The sequence below is a fragment of the Vanessa cardui genome, chromosome W, assembly GCF_905220365.1.
Source record: "Vanessa cardui chromosome W, ilVanCard2.1, whole genome shotgun sequence".
NCBI lineage: Eukaryota > Metazoa > Arthropoda > Insecta > Lepidoptera > Nymphalidae > Vanessa > Vanessa cardui.
The window spans coordinates 7,901,210-7,918,065 of record NC_061153.1 but is presented as its reverse complement, the minus strand read 5'-3'; the positions used below and the strand labels follow the sequence as shown (position 1 = coordinate 7,918,065).

Here is a 16,856-nt window from a genome sequence, read left to right as displayed (position 1 = left end):
AGTCAGAACGTCACTTAGGTGACCATGTGTGTACCTGGTACCCTAGCGGGGCATCCAGAACGTCACCGAGGTGACCATGTTTGTGTTTACCTGGTACCCTTGTGGGGCAGCCAGAACGTCACCGAGGTGACCATGTGTCTGTTTACCTGGTACCCTTGTGGGGCAGCCAGAACGTCACCGAGGTGACCATGTGTGTGTTTACCTGGTACCCTTGTGGGGCAGCCAGAACGTCACCGAGGTGACCTTGTGTGTGGTCCTGATACTCCTCAATGCGAAGATTTATACCTTCTACATAAGAAATCTATAATGCAACGGTCACCGCCAATAACGACATCCCAGAACTTAAGATTCTCCTCATCTAATCCCGATCTACCGGAATCTCTTCGCAGCAATGAAAACACCTTCGTTAGTTCTCGAAAGCGTAAGCAGAATTATGACAATAATCAAGATGTGATGTTAGGTATTATCGAGGACAAAATTGATGAAAAGATGAATGCATGGAAGACTGAGTTGGATAAATCTATGGCTACAATAATAAAAAACACAATACAAAATATTATCCAGCAAGAGGTTGAGAAAATCTCATTGTCTTTTAATAAAATTTTTAAACATATTAATGACAGGTTAGACACTATCGAGCAGTCCCTGTCTTTTGCCTCGGATCGCCAAGATTCCTTTGATGCTCGCTTAACTGCAGCCGAACTCAACTTTAAAGAAAACACCGGTGTAAGCAGCCAAATAAGTGAACTTCAATATAGGTTGGATTCTATGGAGCAGCAGGCCCGCCTGTATAACGTGGAAATTGCTAACATACCTGAGCGTCGGGATGAAAACCTTATTGCAATCCTGGAAAAAATTGGAAATGTTATAAAGCAGCCCATTGACTCTTCGAATATTGTATCGATCCACAGAGTTCCTCATCTTGATAAGAAAAATTCGAAACCGAAAAATATTATAGTGAGGTTTACCACGAAAATCCTACGCAACAATTTCATCACTGCAGCAAAGTTAACTGAAGATTTAAAGTCAGATCGGCTATCCATATCCGGTACTGTGCATAACATATACATAAATGAACACCTCACCGTTAAAAATAAACAATTGTTTCGGATGTGCCGTGAAGCAGCAGCTAAGAATAAGTTCAAGTATGTGTGGGTCAAAAATGGAACGATATTGGTACGTCAAACAGATTCTTCAACAATTTTTGCGGTGCGAAATGAACAGGATGTTAAGAAAATTAAATAATGTATTAATACGCAATTTAATTAAGAAGTGTAAGAGTACTGATATTATGATGAAAAGCTTTATTTTTATTTTTGGACTCAGTCCATGTATTAGCATTAATACGCATATTTTGAATTTAATTTATAATATGTATAAAAAATATATTAATTTTTATGTTATTTATGGTGTATTCTGTATATGTGTAATATATTATAATAGACCTGTAATTTATCAGTCAATCATTTTAACAGGGCAGCTCTTTAGTAAAACATTAACAATACTTAAATATAATTGTTGCTTCATTGCATGTTTACTAACAACGTTATCTAATATTATTATACGTTTACGTAAAAATGGCTAATTCTCATAACATGTCTATCTATTATCAGAACTGCCGGGGTCTCAGAACCAAATTGCACACACTCTTCATAAACATACTAGCGTCCTCTTACGATATCGTAATACTAACCGGAACTTGGTTGCATACAGACATCTCAGACGGTGAGTACATAGACAATAGATACATGACATTTCGCGCGGACCGTGATCGAGAAGCGAGCGGTCGGCGCGACGGCGGTGGTGTACTGATTGCGGTACGGAGGGCACTCTGCGCGGGCTGTGCCCGTGCGCAGATAGCTCCCACCCCTTCCATCATAGATCATGTTTTTATTCAACTACAACTAGCTAATACGCATTATGTTATCTGCGCTGTTTACATTCCGCCGAAACAAAACTATCAGATTTATTATGACTATTTTAATGTTTTATAAAATAAAATATTGGATGAAGGAAGTAATGTTGAAAATATTTTTGTTGTAGGGGATTTTAACATACCTAATTTAAAGTGGATAAATAGTGAACCGTATGGGCAGCATCTGACTAGTTGTAATTTAATCGATCGGTGCATTAATAACTTCATGACGAGTACAAAGTGCTATCAAATAAAAACCTTGAAAAATAGCAATAACACAACACTGGATTTATTTTTCACCAACGTAGTGGACTGTATTTTAGTGCCAGTACCTGACTCATTAGTGTTTCCGGACGAACACAATCCACCCTTTTGTGTTTCCGTTCCGTCTATGAGCAATCACAAGTATATGCAGAGTAGGCCATGTTATAAATTTTGTTTTAAAAAGGCTAATTATGATAAAATCAAACAGGAATTGTCAATGATAGATTGGAATGAACTTTTTAAGAACAAATAAATCGAAGAGGCTATTTCATGTTTTTACGACAAATTGTACATAATAATAAAGGAAAACACACCTATAAAAAACATTAAAACTAACTGTTACCCTATTTGGTTCACCTCTAAACTATTACAGTTATTTAAGAAAAAAACACAAGCGTGGATTAAAATGAAAAAATTTAACAATTATTCTAACTATAATATTTTTTCCATTTATAGGAAAGAATTTAAGTTTGCGTGTGAAATTTGTTATAATAAATATATGAAATCATTAGAAACTAGTATAAAGAATAATATAAAATATTTCTTTAGTTATATATGTCGTGGAAAGCCAATCATTTTGATTAAAAGAAGCTTATTTGATTATTATAGTAGTGGGTAAACGCGGTGACGTCATGGAATGTTAAAGTCACGTGGACAGAGTCGTGTTGGAGAGTATGGGGACTGGATAACGACACTTGCGTTTGAGTAACTGATCAGCCCACACCTCCAAGGCGAAACTGTCGGTTTACCTACTTAAGAACCAAGTTGTAAATCGTAATAAAACTTCTATCGCTATACCACGTGTTATATCAATTCATCGTGATGGACCCCGTACCAACGAACACCGAAAAGGACCATTCTACCGCTCAGCCATCGCTGCCGCCGATATCAGAAGTGGGATCTGATTCCCACTGGCGCACGATGTTCGAGATTCAGCAGAAAAATATGATGCAACTGATTGAGGCTATTCGAACACCAGTATCGACACCCAATATATCTCTGCCGGAGTTCAACCCAGAACAACCAGATGCTGATCCACGTGCCTGGTGTGCTACGATTGACATCTGCGTTAATGAACGTCCTCTGGAAGGTGCATCGCTTATCATAGCTCTCAGTAAGGCACTAAAGGGCACCGCCTCGTCATGGCTGTCACAAATCTCCCATGCGGGTATGACTTGGCAACACTTCCGTGACCTGTTTCTCGCACGTTACGATTCCACGGAAACACTTGCTGCGACGCTTATCGGTGTGAATAACGGCAAGCCGAAGGATGGGGAGTGTCTCGCAGCATATGCAAGCCGTGTGATGACCTCGCTGTTGACTAGGTGGAAGGATTTAAGTCACGAGGAAATCGCTACGTCATATGTGCTGGCTCATATCGATTCAGTTCGATTCGCGTCTGTATCGCTTAGCGTTTACAAGTGAAATTACCACACGTAACAAATTACTCCAAGAAGTGAAGGCAAGTGCAAAGTTTGAAAAGAAAATATGATCGGGTTAATGGTTCTGCCTTACGAACGGACGGGTCGGATGTGAAACGTTTCAAGTCGCATAGTGCTAGTGCTACATTTAAGTGTCATAATTGTGGTAAACCAGGACATAAAGCCGTGGACTGTCGTTCTAAAATCATTAAACCAACTGTGCCTTTCGGCAATAAGGGTCAAGTGACATCGACGGTGACACCTGGTACCAGTAAACAAGTGATTTGTTTTCGTTGCGGTGTAAGCGGTCACATAGCGTCCAACTGTCATCGTGGCAACGCGGGCGCGGGCAGCTCGACCTTGGAGGGCCGAGCAGGCCATAGCAGCGGAGGCGGCGCTGTAGCGGAGCGACGCGTGGATGTCTGTACGATGGCAGGCGTTTGTGGAACATTACAACAATCCGGTGAGTCGTATTATTTTTATTTTGATGCCGAATGCTCTCTCGTTAAACAAACTGTAAGCCGTAACTTCATAGGTGAACGTACATTCGCGACTATTCGTATACAGGGTATAGGTTATGCTAATGTAGATTGTACTGAACAAATTTTTTGTGATGTGTTGATTAGTGGTAGCCTCATATCGATTTTATTTCATGTGTTGCCAGATGATTCTTTGAAGTATGACGTAATGATTGGTCGAGAAATTCTAAAACAAGGGTTTACAATTAGTATGTCTGAGTCATCTCTTATTATTTCAAAGCCGAAATCTGTTGCTACCTGTACCTACGAACCGGAATCTATGTACAATCTTGATAATGTCGATACAGATATTCTGAATAAAGAACCTCTGTTGTCCTTGCTTAAAGAATTTTCCCACGCTTTTATTAATAGTTTACCCCGCACACGTGTCACATCTGGTGAACTTATAATTAGACTACAAGACCCGAATCGTATTGTTTATCGTAAGCCTTACAGGCTCAGTCCCGACGAAAGGCAGATAGTGCGTTCTAAGGTTAGAGAGCTTATGGAAGCGAACATCATTCGCCCCAGTCGGTCTCCGTTCGCGAGTCCTATACTACTTGTGAAGAAGCGTGATGGTTCTGATCGTATGGTCGTGGACTATCGCGAAATAAACTCTAACACGGTGCCAGATAGGTTCCCTTTGCCTCTCATAGCAGACCAAGTGGCTCGATTATCTGGAGCAAGCTTTTATACGTGCTTAGACTGCGCAAGTGGCTTTAATCAAATACCCATTAATGACCCTGATAGCATTGAGCGTACCGCTTTCATTAAACCTGATGGGCAGTTTGAATATCTTGCAATGCCTTTTGGGTTACGAAACGCGCCTAGTGTTTTTCAAAGAGCAGTGTCTAGTGTGTAGTGTTCTCGTATGTAGTACTGCTGCGTGATCCAGAGATTCAGTCGTTGGTAACAAAACTTAAAGAGGGTCAACTCCCACTTGACATTGCTAAGACTTACGAGATGCGTTCAAGTATTTTACACCGCAAAGTGCAAAGAAACAACCGCACCCGGTGTCTCCCAATAGTTCCTAGGGCCTTCCGTTGGTCGGTAATAAACCATGTTCACGAATCTCTTATGCACCTTGGTTGGGAGAAGACTCTTGAAAAGGTATACGAATATTATTGGTTCGAGCACATGGCTAAGTATGTGCGTAAGTTTGTTGATGGGTGTATTACCTGTAAAGTTTCAAAATCCCATTCGGGTCGTGTGCAGGCTGAACTTCATCCAATCCCCAAGATAAGTGTCCCGTGGCACACAGTGCATGTAGATATAACAGGCAAGCTAAGTGGTAAAAAGATTCTACAGAATACGTCATAGTTTTAATCGATGCCTTTACTAAATTTGTTCTAATGTACCATACTCTCCGTATTGATGCAGCTAGCGTGATTAAGGCTCTGAAATCTAGTGTGTCCTTATTTGGTTCTCCAGCACGAATCATTGCTGATCAAGGTCGATGTTTTGCCAGCAAAGATTTCAAAGATTTTTGTGAGAAACATAGTATTTCTTTACATTTAATAGCTACGGGTTCTAGTCGTGCCAATGGCCAAGTTGAAAGGGTTATGAGCACATTAAAAGGTATGCTGACTTCTGTAGAGGCTTCTGATAGGTCATGGCAAGAAGCATTAGATGATGTCCAATTAGCTTTAAATTGTTCTGTTCATCGTGTAACTGGTGCTAGTCCCCTCGAGCTTATGATAGGGTGTGTAGAAAGACCGTTATATCTTTTAACTTATGATGATACTGAACCGGAAGTAGACATTAACAAAACGAGAAAGCAAGCGGCTAGGAACATAGATAAGAGTGCGACTTACGATAAAATCAGATTTAATAAAAATAAGGCTAAAATTGTAAAGTTTGACATTGGTGACTTGGTCTTAATTCAAAACGAGGAGAGAAATCAAACTAAGTTAGATCCTAAATACAAGGCACCGTTTAAAGTCGTAGAATTGCTTGAAGGCGATCGCTATCTGTTAAAACAGTTATCTGGTAATAGAACGTATAAGTATGCTCACGATCGCTTACGAAAAATTCCTCTTACTGATGTACCTGCTGAGTTAGATTTGTTGGATGATAGTGATGAGGGAAGCACCACTAGTAAATAGAGCACATACCATGGCTATTGGTCGCACCACACGCACTAGTCTGTAGTCGTAACTGCAACTCGCTCGGGTTGTTCAGGGCGCGATGGGCAGCTAGTGGTGTGGCGGGGACCTGGGTCTCATAGGAGACTATTGTTGTGTTGGTCATGTATTGACCTGGGACTCGTAGAGTCCCAGGTCAATACATGAGTCTAGATGAAGTGTTGGTCGTATCACACGAGGTGATGACGATATGGGTGACAACAGTTTTTGTCACTAGCTGCTGAGTCAGCCGGGCCATGAGCGTTGTATGTGATCTCAATGTGTTAATGAAGTGTGTAACAATAAAACATTTGTTTAATGACTGTTAGAGGAACCTCTCGTCTGCGAATGAATAAGATAAATTAGCAGTTTTATTTGTGATTTATTTTAACTGATGAATAGAGATGATAGATGAATGTAGCAATGTAATTTCACGTTACGGTCAGGTTGGCCGAGGTTTGAAATTTGCTTCAAAATAGATTATTTTGTTACAGATACACACGAGGACGTGTAACTCGTCAGGCTGGCCGTGTCGTGGAAAGCCAATCATTTTGATTAAAAGAAGCTTATTTGATTATTATAGTAGTGGGTAAACGCGGTGACGTCATGGAATGTTAAAGTCACGTGGACAGAGTCGTGTTGGAGAGTATGGGGACTGGATAACGACACTTGCGTTTGAGTAACTGATCAGCCCACACCTCCAAGGCGAAACTGTCGGTTTACCTACTTAAGAACCAAGTTGTAAATCGTAATAAAACTTCTATCGCTATACCACGTGTTATATCAATTCATCGTGATGGACCCCGTACCAACGAACACCGAAAAGGACCATTCTACCGCTCAGCCATCGCTGCCGCCGATATATAAAACATCGGAAACGATCCACAGATATTCCTACAAGTTTGCATTATAAAACAACAAAAGCCAATAACCTCGATGATGCATGTTATCTATTTAGTCAATTCTTTCTTTCAGTCTATCAGCCTTCGTTCGTACCCAATAATCTGGACATTGAGGAACTTAGCTCCCCAGAAAACACATCTAATTTAATAATAAGCAATATATGTTTATCTGAAACAGAAATACCTAAGTCATTAGAAACTCTTGGTGTCACCAAGGGTGCTGGAGTTGACAATATACCTTCCATTTTCTTTAGGGAAACGGCAACAGTGATTGATCGGATCTGTATAATAAGTGTATTGCTGATGGCATTTTCCCTAAAATTTGGAAGAGCGCTAGGATTGTCCCAATACATAAGAATGGATCTAAAAGTGATATTGAGAACTATAGGCCTATATCTATCTTACCAGTTCTGTCTAAGGTCTTTGAGAGACTTGTGCATAATGCCGTTTATCCTTCTTTGCATAATAATATTCTAAAACAGCAACACGGTTTTGTTAAAAGACGTTCAACTATAACAAATCTTTTAACCTATGCAACTAATTTATTTGATGAACTAGATGCAAATATTCAAGTCAATAGTGTCTACACAGATTTTCGCAAGGCGTTTGATCGAGTAGATCATCGTAAATTGTTAGAAAAAATTGCTTACAATGGTATAAGAGGAAATCTTTGGAGGTGGTTTAAATCTTACATTTCTAATAGGACACAGAAGGTGGTAATTGGGGGTTATGAATCTTCTACATCGGGTGTGATCTCAGGAGTCCCACAGGGACTATTACACACTAGGACACTATTTTGGGTCCGTTATTGTTTATAATCTTCATAAACGATATAGATAAATGCTTCCCTAATTGTAGATTTCTTCTATACGCTGATGATTTAAAAATATACCGAAATATACATAATTATCAGGACCACATCTTGCTTCAGGAAGATTTAAACAGATTCACCGCCTACTGCTATGAAAATAAATTGAAGCTTAGTCTCAGCAAATGCAAAAGCATAAGCTTCACCAAAAAAGGAAGGTAAGCAGGGTCGTGTATTCCCTTTGTGACACAGATATAGATGAAGTCCAAAGTATTAGAGATTTGGGTATAACAATAGACAATAAGCTACACTTTGATACTCACATATATAACATAATCAGTAAAGCCTTCCAAATGTACGGCTTCGTCATACGGTCCTCTACTGAATTTAAACATCCATCCACTCTTGTCTACCTTTTTAAATCATTAATTAGACCACAGCTTGAATACGCCGTTGCTGTATGGAATCTGATATATATGAAATACGAGAAAAGCTTAGAAAAGGTGCAGAAAAAAATTGTGTATCACATGAATTATCAATGTTGTAGAAGACGTTTGCCTTATGAATCACTTATAAAGAACTACAAACTACTTGATCTTAAATCTAGACGACTGCAATTGGAAGCTGTGTTACTTTACGATATTTGTAATAATAAGTACGATTGCCTGAACATTATAAACAAAATTGGATATTCTGTGCCCTTGCGGGCTCATATGCGGTCATTCCGCCGTTATCAATTTTTTGCTGTAGCGCGATCCCGCACTAATGCCGGTATACGTTCCCCATTAAATCGAATACTTAATGCATATAACAAGAAGTTTTACAATTAAGACATTTTCACTAACTGTAGTAGTGCTTATAAAAAACAGGTTATTAATGTATTAAATGAGCAATAGTAATTCTAATTTATAATTGAAATACGGACATACGCTCATACACGCTTCATTCTAGTTTGGACGCTTGCTGTTCCAATGTTATAATAATAATCATATTAAACACACATAAATAATAATTAAATATATGTGCTTTTTAATAATAAGTGTATTGTATCATCATCATCATCATCAACAGCCTATTTTTGTCCACTGTTGGACATAGGCCTCTCCCAGTGCACGCCACTGTGGTCTTTCTCCGGCTACTCGCATCCAGCTCCTGCCTGCCGCCTTGCGTATATCGTCACTCCACCGTGCCTGAGGACGTCCTACACTACGTTTGCCGAGACGCGGTCTCCACTCTAGAACACGTTTTCCCCAACGGTTGTCGGTTCTACGACAAATATGACCAGCCCACTGCCACTTCAGCTTACTAATCCGGTGGGCTATGTCGATGACTTTGGTTCTTTGACGGATAACCTCATTTCTGATGCGATCCCTCAAAGAAACGCCGAGCATAGCCCTTTCCATAGCACGCTGAGCGACTTTAAGTTGGTGGACCAGCCTTGTCGTGAGTGTCCACGTTTCGGCTCCGTATGTCATGACGGGTAGGACGCACTGATTGAAGACTTTCGTCTTAAGGCACTGTGGGATCGACGATGTTAGGATTCGCTGAATTCTTCTATTCACCTCGTCCTCAAGGTTGTTTCTACCTAATCGCAGAGTCTGCCCGAGGTAGACATATTTTTGAACAACTTCGAGAACGGTACCGTGTATCGTAGTCGGTTCCGGTAGAACATGTTCATTGAACATGACCTTGGTTTTATCCAAGTTCATCCGTAGGCCGATACGCATAGAAGAATCAGCCAGCTCGTTCAGCATTTGTTGTAGGTCCTGCAGCGTTTCTGCCACGATGACGATGTCGTCTGCGAATCTCAAGTGAGAGATGTATTCGCCATTGATGTTAATGCCACGTCCTTTCCAGTTCAGCGTCTTGAACATATCCTCCATTGCATTAGTGAACAATTTGGGGGAAATAACGTCCCCTTGTCTCACTCCTCGATGCAATGGTATGGGATTTGTTTGCTGATTTTGTACTCGGACGGACATGGTGGCAGCTTCGTAGAGACATCTCATCACTTGGATGTATCGCCAATCAACTTGGCAACGCTGCAGGGACTCCAGAACAGCCCAGATTTCAACCGAGTCAAAGGCCTTCTCATAGTCCACGAATGCAAGACACAGGGGCCGATTATACTCATGGGACTTCTGTATAATCTGCCGCACTGTATGGATGTGGTCTATGGTGCCGTATCCGGTCCGAAACCCGGCCTGCTCCGGGGGTTGGAATTCGTCGAATCTTCGCGCAAGACGGTTCGTGATCACTCTTGAAAACAGCTTATAGACATGGCTCAGTAGGGATATGGGACGATAGTTCTTCAGCAGGGTTTTGTCTCCCTTTTTGAAGAACAGGACGACCACACTCCTACTCCACGCCTCCGGAGTTCTCCCTTCGAAGAGGACAGAGTTAAAAAGCGTCTGAAGTTCCCTAAGTACCGGTTTACCTCCCGCTTTTAATAGCTCTGTGGTAACGCCGTCCTCTCCAGGGGCTTTTCCATTTTTAAGCTGTCCAAGAGCAGTCTCGATTTCGCCAATACTGACTTCAGGCAGGTCTTCGGAGAAATGGCGTGTTAATGTAGCTCTAGGATCCTCATTTTCGGGATCAGGTCGAGATGCATGCGATGCGTATAACCGGCCGTAGAAGTCCTCTACTTCCGAAAGTACTGCCGGCTTAGAAGAAACGACTTCTCCACTTGCTGTGGTCAACTTCGTCAGGTGGCTCCTTCCAAGAGATTGTACGAACACCTTAGACCCCCGATTCTGCTCAATAGCTCTTTTTATTGCAAGAGTATTGGAGCACCGGAGGTCGTGTCGTACGCGCCTGCTGATCTCTTGGTTTAATTGCCGTTTCTCTGACGAAGTGACAGGTGGGTTTTCACGTCGTTTCTTCATGAGCCCCAAAGTCTCTTCCGAAAGGTTCGACTTCCTGCCCTTACGCTGCATGCCACAATATCTCGTGCCTTCTTCCCTGAGAATTCGAACTACATTTTCGAGGTTCTGGTTTACGTCCGTTGTGGTTTCCACGGCAGCGAATCGGTTCTCCAGGATTGACTGGAATGTTTCAGATCCCGCAATGGTTTGGAGCAGCTTTGGTCGGAGCGTGGACTTCATCAGACGGGCGCGCTCGGCCTTAAAATTGATATTCAGAGAGCCTCGGAGGAGTCGGTGATCACTACCGGTATTGAACCTGTTAATCACTGAGACGTCTCTGAATATATGCCTCTTGTCCGTATATATGATATGAGGCGGTGGAATCGAAGCGTAGCCTTTTTAGAATACGTCATTAAATATTCCAAAATTTTTAAAACAGTATGCATTTCTGCTAAGTCCTTATATTTAAAGAAAAAAATCCTGGATTCTGATAATAGAATTAAAGCCACATGGGATGTTATTAGTAGTGTTAGTGGAAAACCCAAAAAGGAAATGATACCAATAGAATTGAACACAGGTAGTAGATACACGAGTTCTGAATTAGAGGTTGCTAATTTATTTGAATCATTTTTTGATAAAGTACCCCATAAAATAACATTTCATTTAAAATCATCTACATCAAATGCAGCTAAGTTATTAAATAATAGTGTTTCTAAATGCGTTATTGATTTTTCATTTGAAACGGTTTCTGCAATAGATGTCATAAAAGTATTTAAAACTATAAATATTAAAAAAACTAACGACATATGGGGCATTTCGGTAAAATTTTTTAATAACATCATATACGACATTGCTCCGTATATAGCAGTAATTTTTAACAAGAGTTTGGACACGGGTTCATTTCCTAACTTGTTAAAATGTAGTAAAGTTTTACCACTTTTTAAAACTGGAAACAGAAGCGATCCCGGTAATTACAGGCCTATTTCAATACTCCCATCCTTAAGTAAAATTTTCGAAAAAATTATTTTAAATCAACTTCTCGTCCATTTCGGTATAAATGCTATTTTTCATGGTGAGCAATTCGGTTTTAGAAGAGGTCGCTCGACAACTGATGCGGGAATTGCGCTTCTCAAACATATTTACGATGCTTGGGAGAAATCACAGAACGCTATTGGAGTATTCTGTGATTTATCTAAAGCATTCGATTGTGTAGAACACGAAACGCTTCTTTATAAGCTCAAATATTACGGTGTTAAAGGTAAAGCTCTTGATCTCATCGCTTCATATTTAAGTCAAAGAATCCAGCAAGTTTTCGTTAATGGAATAAAGTCTTCTGGATCTACGTTAAAAATGGGAGTTCCACAAGGTTCAATTTTGGGTCCCTTTCTATTCCTAGTATATATAAATGATCTTCCTTTCTATGTTAAGGGTATTTGTGATATAGTGTTGTTTGCTGACGATACTTCGCTGATTTTTAAGGTTGACAGGAAAAAAAATGACTATGACGATGTGAACGGTGCATTATCACAGATACACAATTGGTTTACAGTAAATAATTTAGTTTTGAATGCTCAAAAAACAAAATGTGTAGTTTTTACCCTACCTAATGTTAGCAAGCAAAATTATAATATATCTTTAAATGGTGACCGTCTTGAAGTAGCTGATACTACGGTGTTTTTAGGAATAGAATTGGATTCCAGACTTCAGTGGACTTCTCATTTATCATCCCTAACAGGAAGACTCAGCTCCGCAACATACGCGGTTAGAAAAGTTAGGCAACTAACTGATATTGATACCGCTCGTTTAGTTTATTTTGGTTATTTTCACAGTATTATGTCATATGGCATATTACTTTGGGGTAACGCTGCAGATATTGAATCTGTCTTTATTTTACAAAAGAGAGCAATTCGGTTTATTTATAATCTTGGAGCTAGAGACTCTCTTCGGGATGTTTTTAACAGAGTAGGAATACTTACTGTTGCGTCGCAATATATTTACAACAATATCATGTATATTCACAGTAACATTGATCACTTTGATAAAATCAGTGATAATCATTGTATATGCACTAGAAGTAAGGATAAACTTATAACGCCAAGTTTCCGACTCCGCAAAGTCAATAGATCCTTCTTGGGACAAGGTATCCGTTTCTATAATAAAATTCCGCAGAAATTTTTAACTTTGCCGTTTAGTAAATTCAAATCGTTTGTTAAAAATACATTGGTAGAAAAAGCATACTATTCGATACAAGATTTTGTAGATGATAAAAAAGCGTGGAGTTAATACCTGTTGACTTCCAAGCAGGATACATTAATTGAAATAATTGTATTTAATTAACATGACGTTGTATTTTTTAAATGTTAAAAAAGAGTAACTACTGAGTTTCTTGCCGGTTCTTCTCGGTAGAATCTACTTTCCGAACCGGTGGTAGCTTCACTTAATTGTAAAATGACGATTCAAAAGTGCTTATAAAAGACTACTTGAATAAAGTTTATTTTGATTTTGATTTTTGATTATGAAGTCGATCTCGTTTTTCGTCATAGTGTCGGGGCTTTGCCACGTCCACTTCCTTTGCGGCTGCTTCTTGAAGAAGGAGTTCATCAAGAAGAGCCCCTCCCGTTCGAGGAAGTTGACAAGCATTTGCCCCCTATGATTCCTGCTTCCAAGTCCATGGGGTCCTACTACCGATTCGCTGCAGTTCTGTACTCCCACTTTAGCGTTGAAGTCCCCCATGACAACGTTGTAGTGGGTTTTCGTGGTGAAGTGGAGGGCCCTCGATATGTCATCGAATAATTCTTCCACTTCATCGTCCGAGTGTGTCGAGGTCGGTGCGTACGCTTGCACCACCTTGAGGCTGTACCTCTCGGTGAGCTTTATAATGAGGTACGCTACCCTGTTCGACACACTGGAGATTTCCACCACGTTGTCAACTAGGGACTTATTTACCAGAAACCCAACGTCACCTTGGGATTGTTGGTCACCCTCTCGGAAGTACATTAGGTGGCCTGATTCGAGGGTTACGGTGTCCTCTCCCTCTCTACGGACTTCACATAGCCCTAATATGTGCCACCTAATTTTCCCAAGTTCTACCTCAAGTTGCGCTAGATGCGAGTCAAGCCGTAGCGTGCGTCCGTTGTACGTCGCAAGGGTCAGTCGGTTGTGGTGGCCTCCCGTAGCCCGGTGATTCTTAGCACCCCCCGTCCCGCCGTTACCATCGTCGCCACCATGACGAGGAATAGCGGGGCTGCCGGGAACTGGGGGCCGTGGCTTGCGTGTGTGCTGTATGTGGAGGTTGTGCCCATAATCGCCACGCTGGGCAGGCGGGTTGGCGATCGCAGGGCGTAGCTTCTCGCACCGGTGACGCTGCTGCCCGTCACCGGCCTGTGGTATTTAGCTACGCCTATTATGTTTATGGTTATACCGCCATCAGTCGGTCGCCAGAGCCTCGTTTGCTGGTCGGCAGGATGCACCACGGGCAGGTGAGGTTGGCTTGGGGCACTAAGGTGTAGTTTGCGCCCCCTTACATCCCAGTGTATTGTATGTATGTGTTTATTTATACTCGTATATTTTTTATTATATATTTTTATTATAATATACTCGTATATTATTTATACTCGTATATAAACATATATGTTTATTTGTACTTGTATATTGAACAAAATGTTTATATTTAATTTTTATTGTTTTTCTCTCTTTTATTTTTTCAGTAAAACTCATCTGTCATATCTTTTCACCATAATAAGCAATAATTGAATGTATTGTTTGAATTTGTTACTAATTAATTCTTTAACAGGTTCATTTTTATTTTTGTTTTGTTATGCATAATGTGACCATCGTTGTTGAGTTTACAATAACTAATATGTACTAATTAAGCTATAAGAAATGATAATTGTAAACTTGTTTGTGGTTCTGATAAATTAAAAAAAAAAAAAAAAAATTATCAGAGGGCCCCGGAAGTGGCTTCTTGATTTGTTGTTACTTATGTGTTGTTCTGGCGGAAGCCAGAGGGCCACTTTCAAGAGCTTCTTGTTTTACTGTTGTTCATAGTATGTTTGCCGACATCGTTCACGAGTAGAGCTCCTCATTGACGATGCCTTCTTACTTTGGTTGCCCTTTGTAAGGGGATTGCTTGAGTGCACGCTTGCGGTCCGTTTGCATTGAGTATCCAAAGCCAAAATAATACATCTCTACAATGTTGTTTTAACATTTCAGAAGAGATGATATTGATGAGGAACCATCAAGTGAGGATGGACTACAAAGAGACCCTGCCTGGTGATGGTCAGGATGGGCGAGACAGTCGGGTTGAAGACGAAGCTGATGAGGCGGTCGAGGACAACCGCGAGTCAGGAACGGCCGTCTTACAAGAACTACCCTCTTCTCAAAGAGGACCGAGCGGATTCACATATATGGCACCACGCTTAGTAACGGGTTCAATGTTCGGTTGACTGTCGGTCGATTAGGTTCGAGTCTGTTTGTATCGGTCGTGGTATTTACTGTTCTTACATACGTACATACTAATTAACCAGCTATGTATTGAAATATTCTTGTAACCGATTAAAGTTATGCAGTGATGGTAATTGTGTTCAATTATAAATAAATAAAGATCTGTAAAGTATAGTTAGACATCCGTGTTATTTTTTTATTATTTAATTAATCTTAGGGTTTGTTAGAATATGTATTTTTTTTACATAAAAAATAACTGTACATCGTTACATATGTTTTATGAAACAGAATTAATTCGGTGTCATCGTATGTTTTTGTTTTTAACCATTCAAATAATTTCTGTTTGACGTTATAATATTGTTCGGGATATATGTTTAGAATTTTATTAATTTTATTATAAAGGTAGGCAGAACGTGTTATATATTGGTTGCTAGCAAAAGTAGTCTTAGCACCATGCGTTTCAGCAATTTTATGTTTTATTCTTCTGTTTAATAAACTGGATTTAATGAATTTTAATGATTTATGAGCTTTAAGATTGAAGAACGTTGGATATACATTTGTCTGACAGTCAGTATCTGGCTCATTGAATATATCGTGTCCGTCGAGAAGAGTCGAGATGGCCCAGAGGTTAGAAAGAGTGCATCTTAACCGATGATTGCGAGTTCAAACCCGAGCAAGCACCGCTGATTCATGTGCTTAATTTGTCTTTACAATTCATCTCGTGCTCAGCGGTGAAGGAAAACCTCGTGAAGAAACCTGCATGTGACAAATTTCATAGAAATTCTGTCACATGTGTATTCCACCAGCCCTCAAAGGAAGAGGAGGCCTTTAGCCCAGCAGTGGGAATTTACAGGCTGTTATTGTTGAGAAGCGATATGGCTTGAAATGGATAACTTTTAACAAAAGCCTTTGCTCTCTCTCAACTTAGATTTAGTAGCTCCTTCTCATACAGGAATACAGTATTCCAATATTGACTGCGCCAAAGCTTTATATATTTTATGTAATAAGGCCCAAGAGGCTTTGTGGCGTAATATCTTAAATATCCAAATTAGTTTACGCAAAATACATCCTCTAGCTTCTAGCTGTGCATCCCATGATAGTCTTTGATCTATTAACACACCAAGTTACTTGAAAGAGTTCACTCGTTTAATCATGGAGCAGTTTTTACCATCCTCACATTTAATGCTATTGGAAACATGAGCTGTAATATTATTACAATTACTATCTGGCTGGGTTCGATTTTATAGATGGAAAAAGGCATGTAGTTTGTTTTGGTTGTGTTTAGAGACAGTAAATTTGACTTCAGCCAACAGAAGACAGTAAAGAGACCTCTTTCTGTTGTATTTTTAACTTTAGTCCAACTAGTATCTGGAAAAACAATTGCGGTCTGCATAGGAAAATATTTTAGCATTGTTTATTTTTAAATTACAGAGATCATTAATGTAAATTAGAAACAAGGTAGGTCCTAAGACATTACCTTGCGGTACGCCATAAGTTATTTTTGAGGTACGACTAACAAACTGTCCAATTTTTACTTCTTGATTACGGTCGCTCAAGTATTCCCTAAAAAGAGCCAGCGAGGTATCTCTGATTCCCAA

The 16,856-nt window shown here is 40.0% G+C and overlaps 1 protein-coding gene across 1 annotated transcript; it reads left to right on the top strand.

Moving 5' to 3' along the window:
• The first annotated feature begins 24 nt into the window (after nucleotides 1–24).
• LOC124542546 lies at nucleotides 25–1,245 on the top strand. The gene is made up of 2 exons (XM_047120486.1): nucleotides 25–182; nucleotides 624–1,245. The coding sequence occupies exons 1-2, from the start codon at nucleotides 25–27 to the stop codon at nucleotides 1,243–1,245; spliced, it is 780 nt and encodes a 259-aa protein (XP_046976442.1).
• The last annotated feature ends 15,611 nt before the right edge of the window (nucleotides 1,246–16,856 follow it).

Coding starts and splice junctions, on each gene's coding strand:
- LOC124542546 (XM_047120486.1), top strand. CDS start 25: ATGTGTGTACCTGGTACCCTAGCGGGGCATCCAGAACGTCACCGAGGT. Junction 183..623: donor GCAGCCAGAACGTCACCGAG/GTGACCATGTGT, acceptor TATTAATGACAG/GTTAGACACTATCGAGCAGT.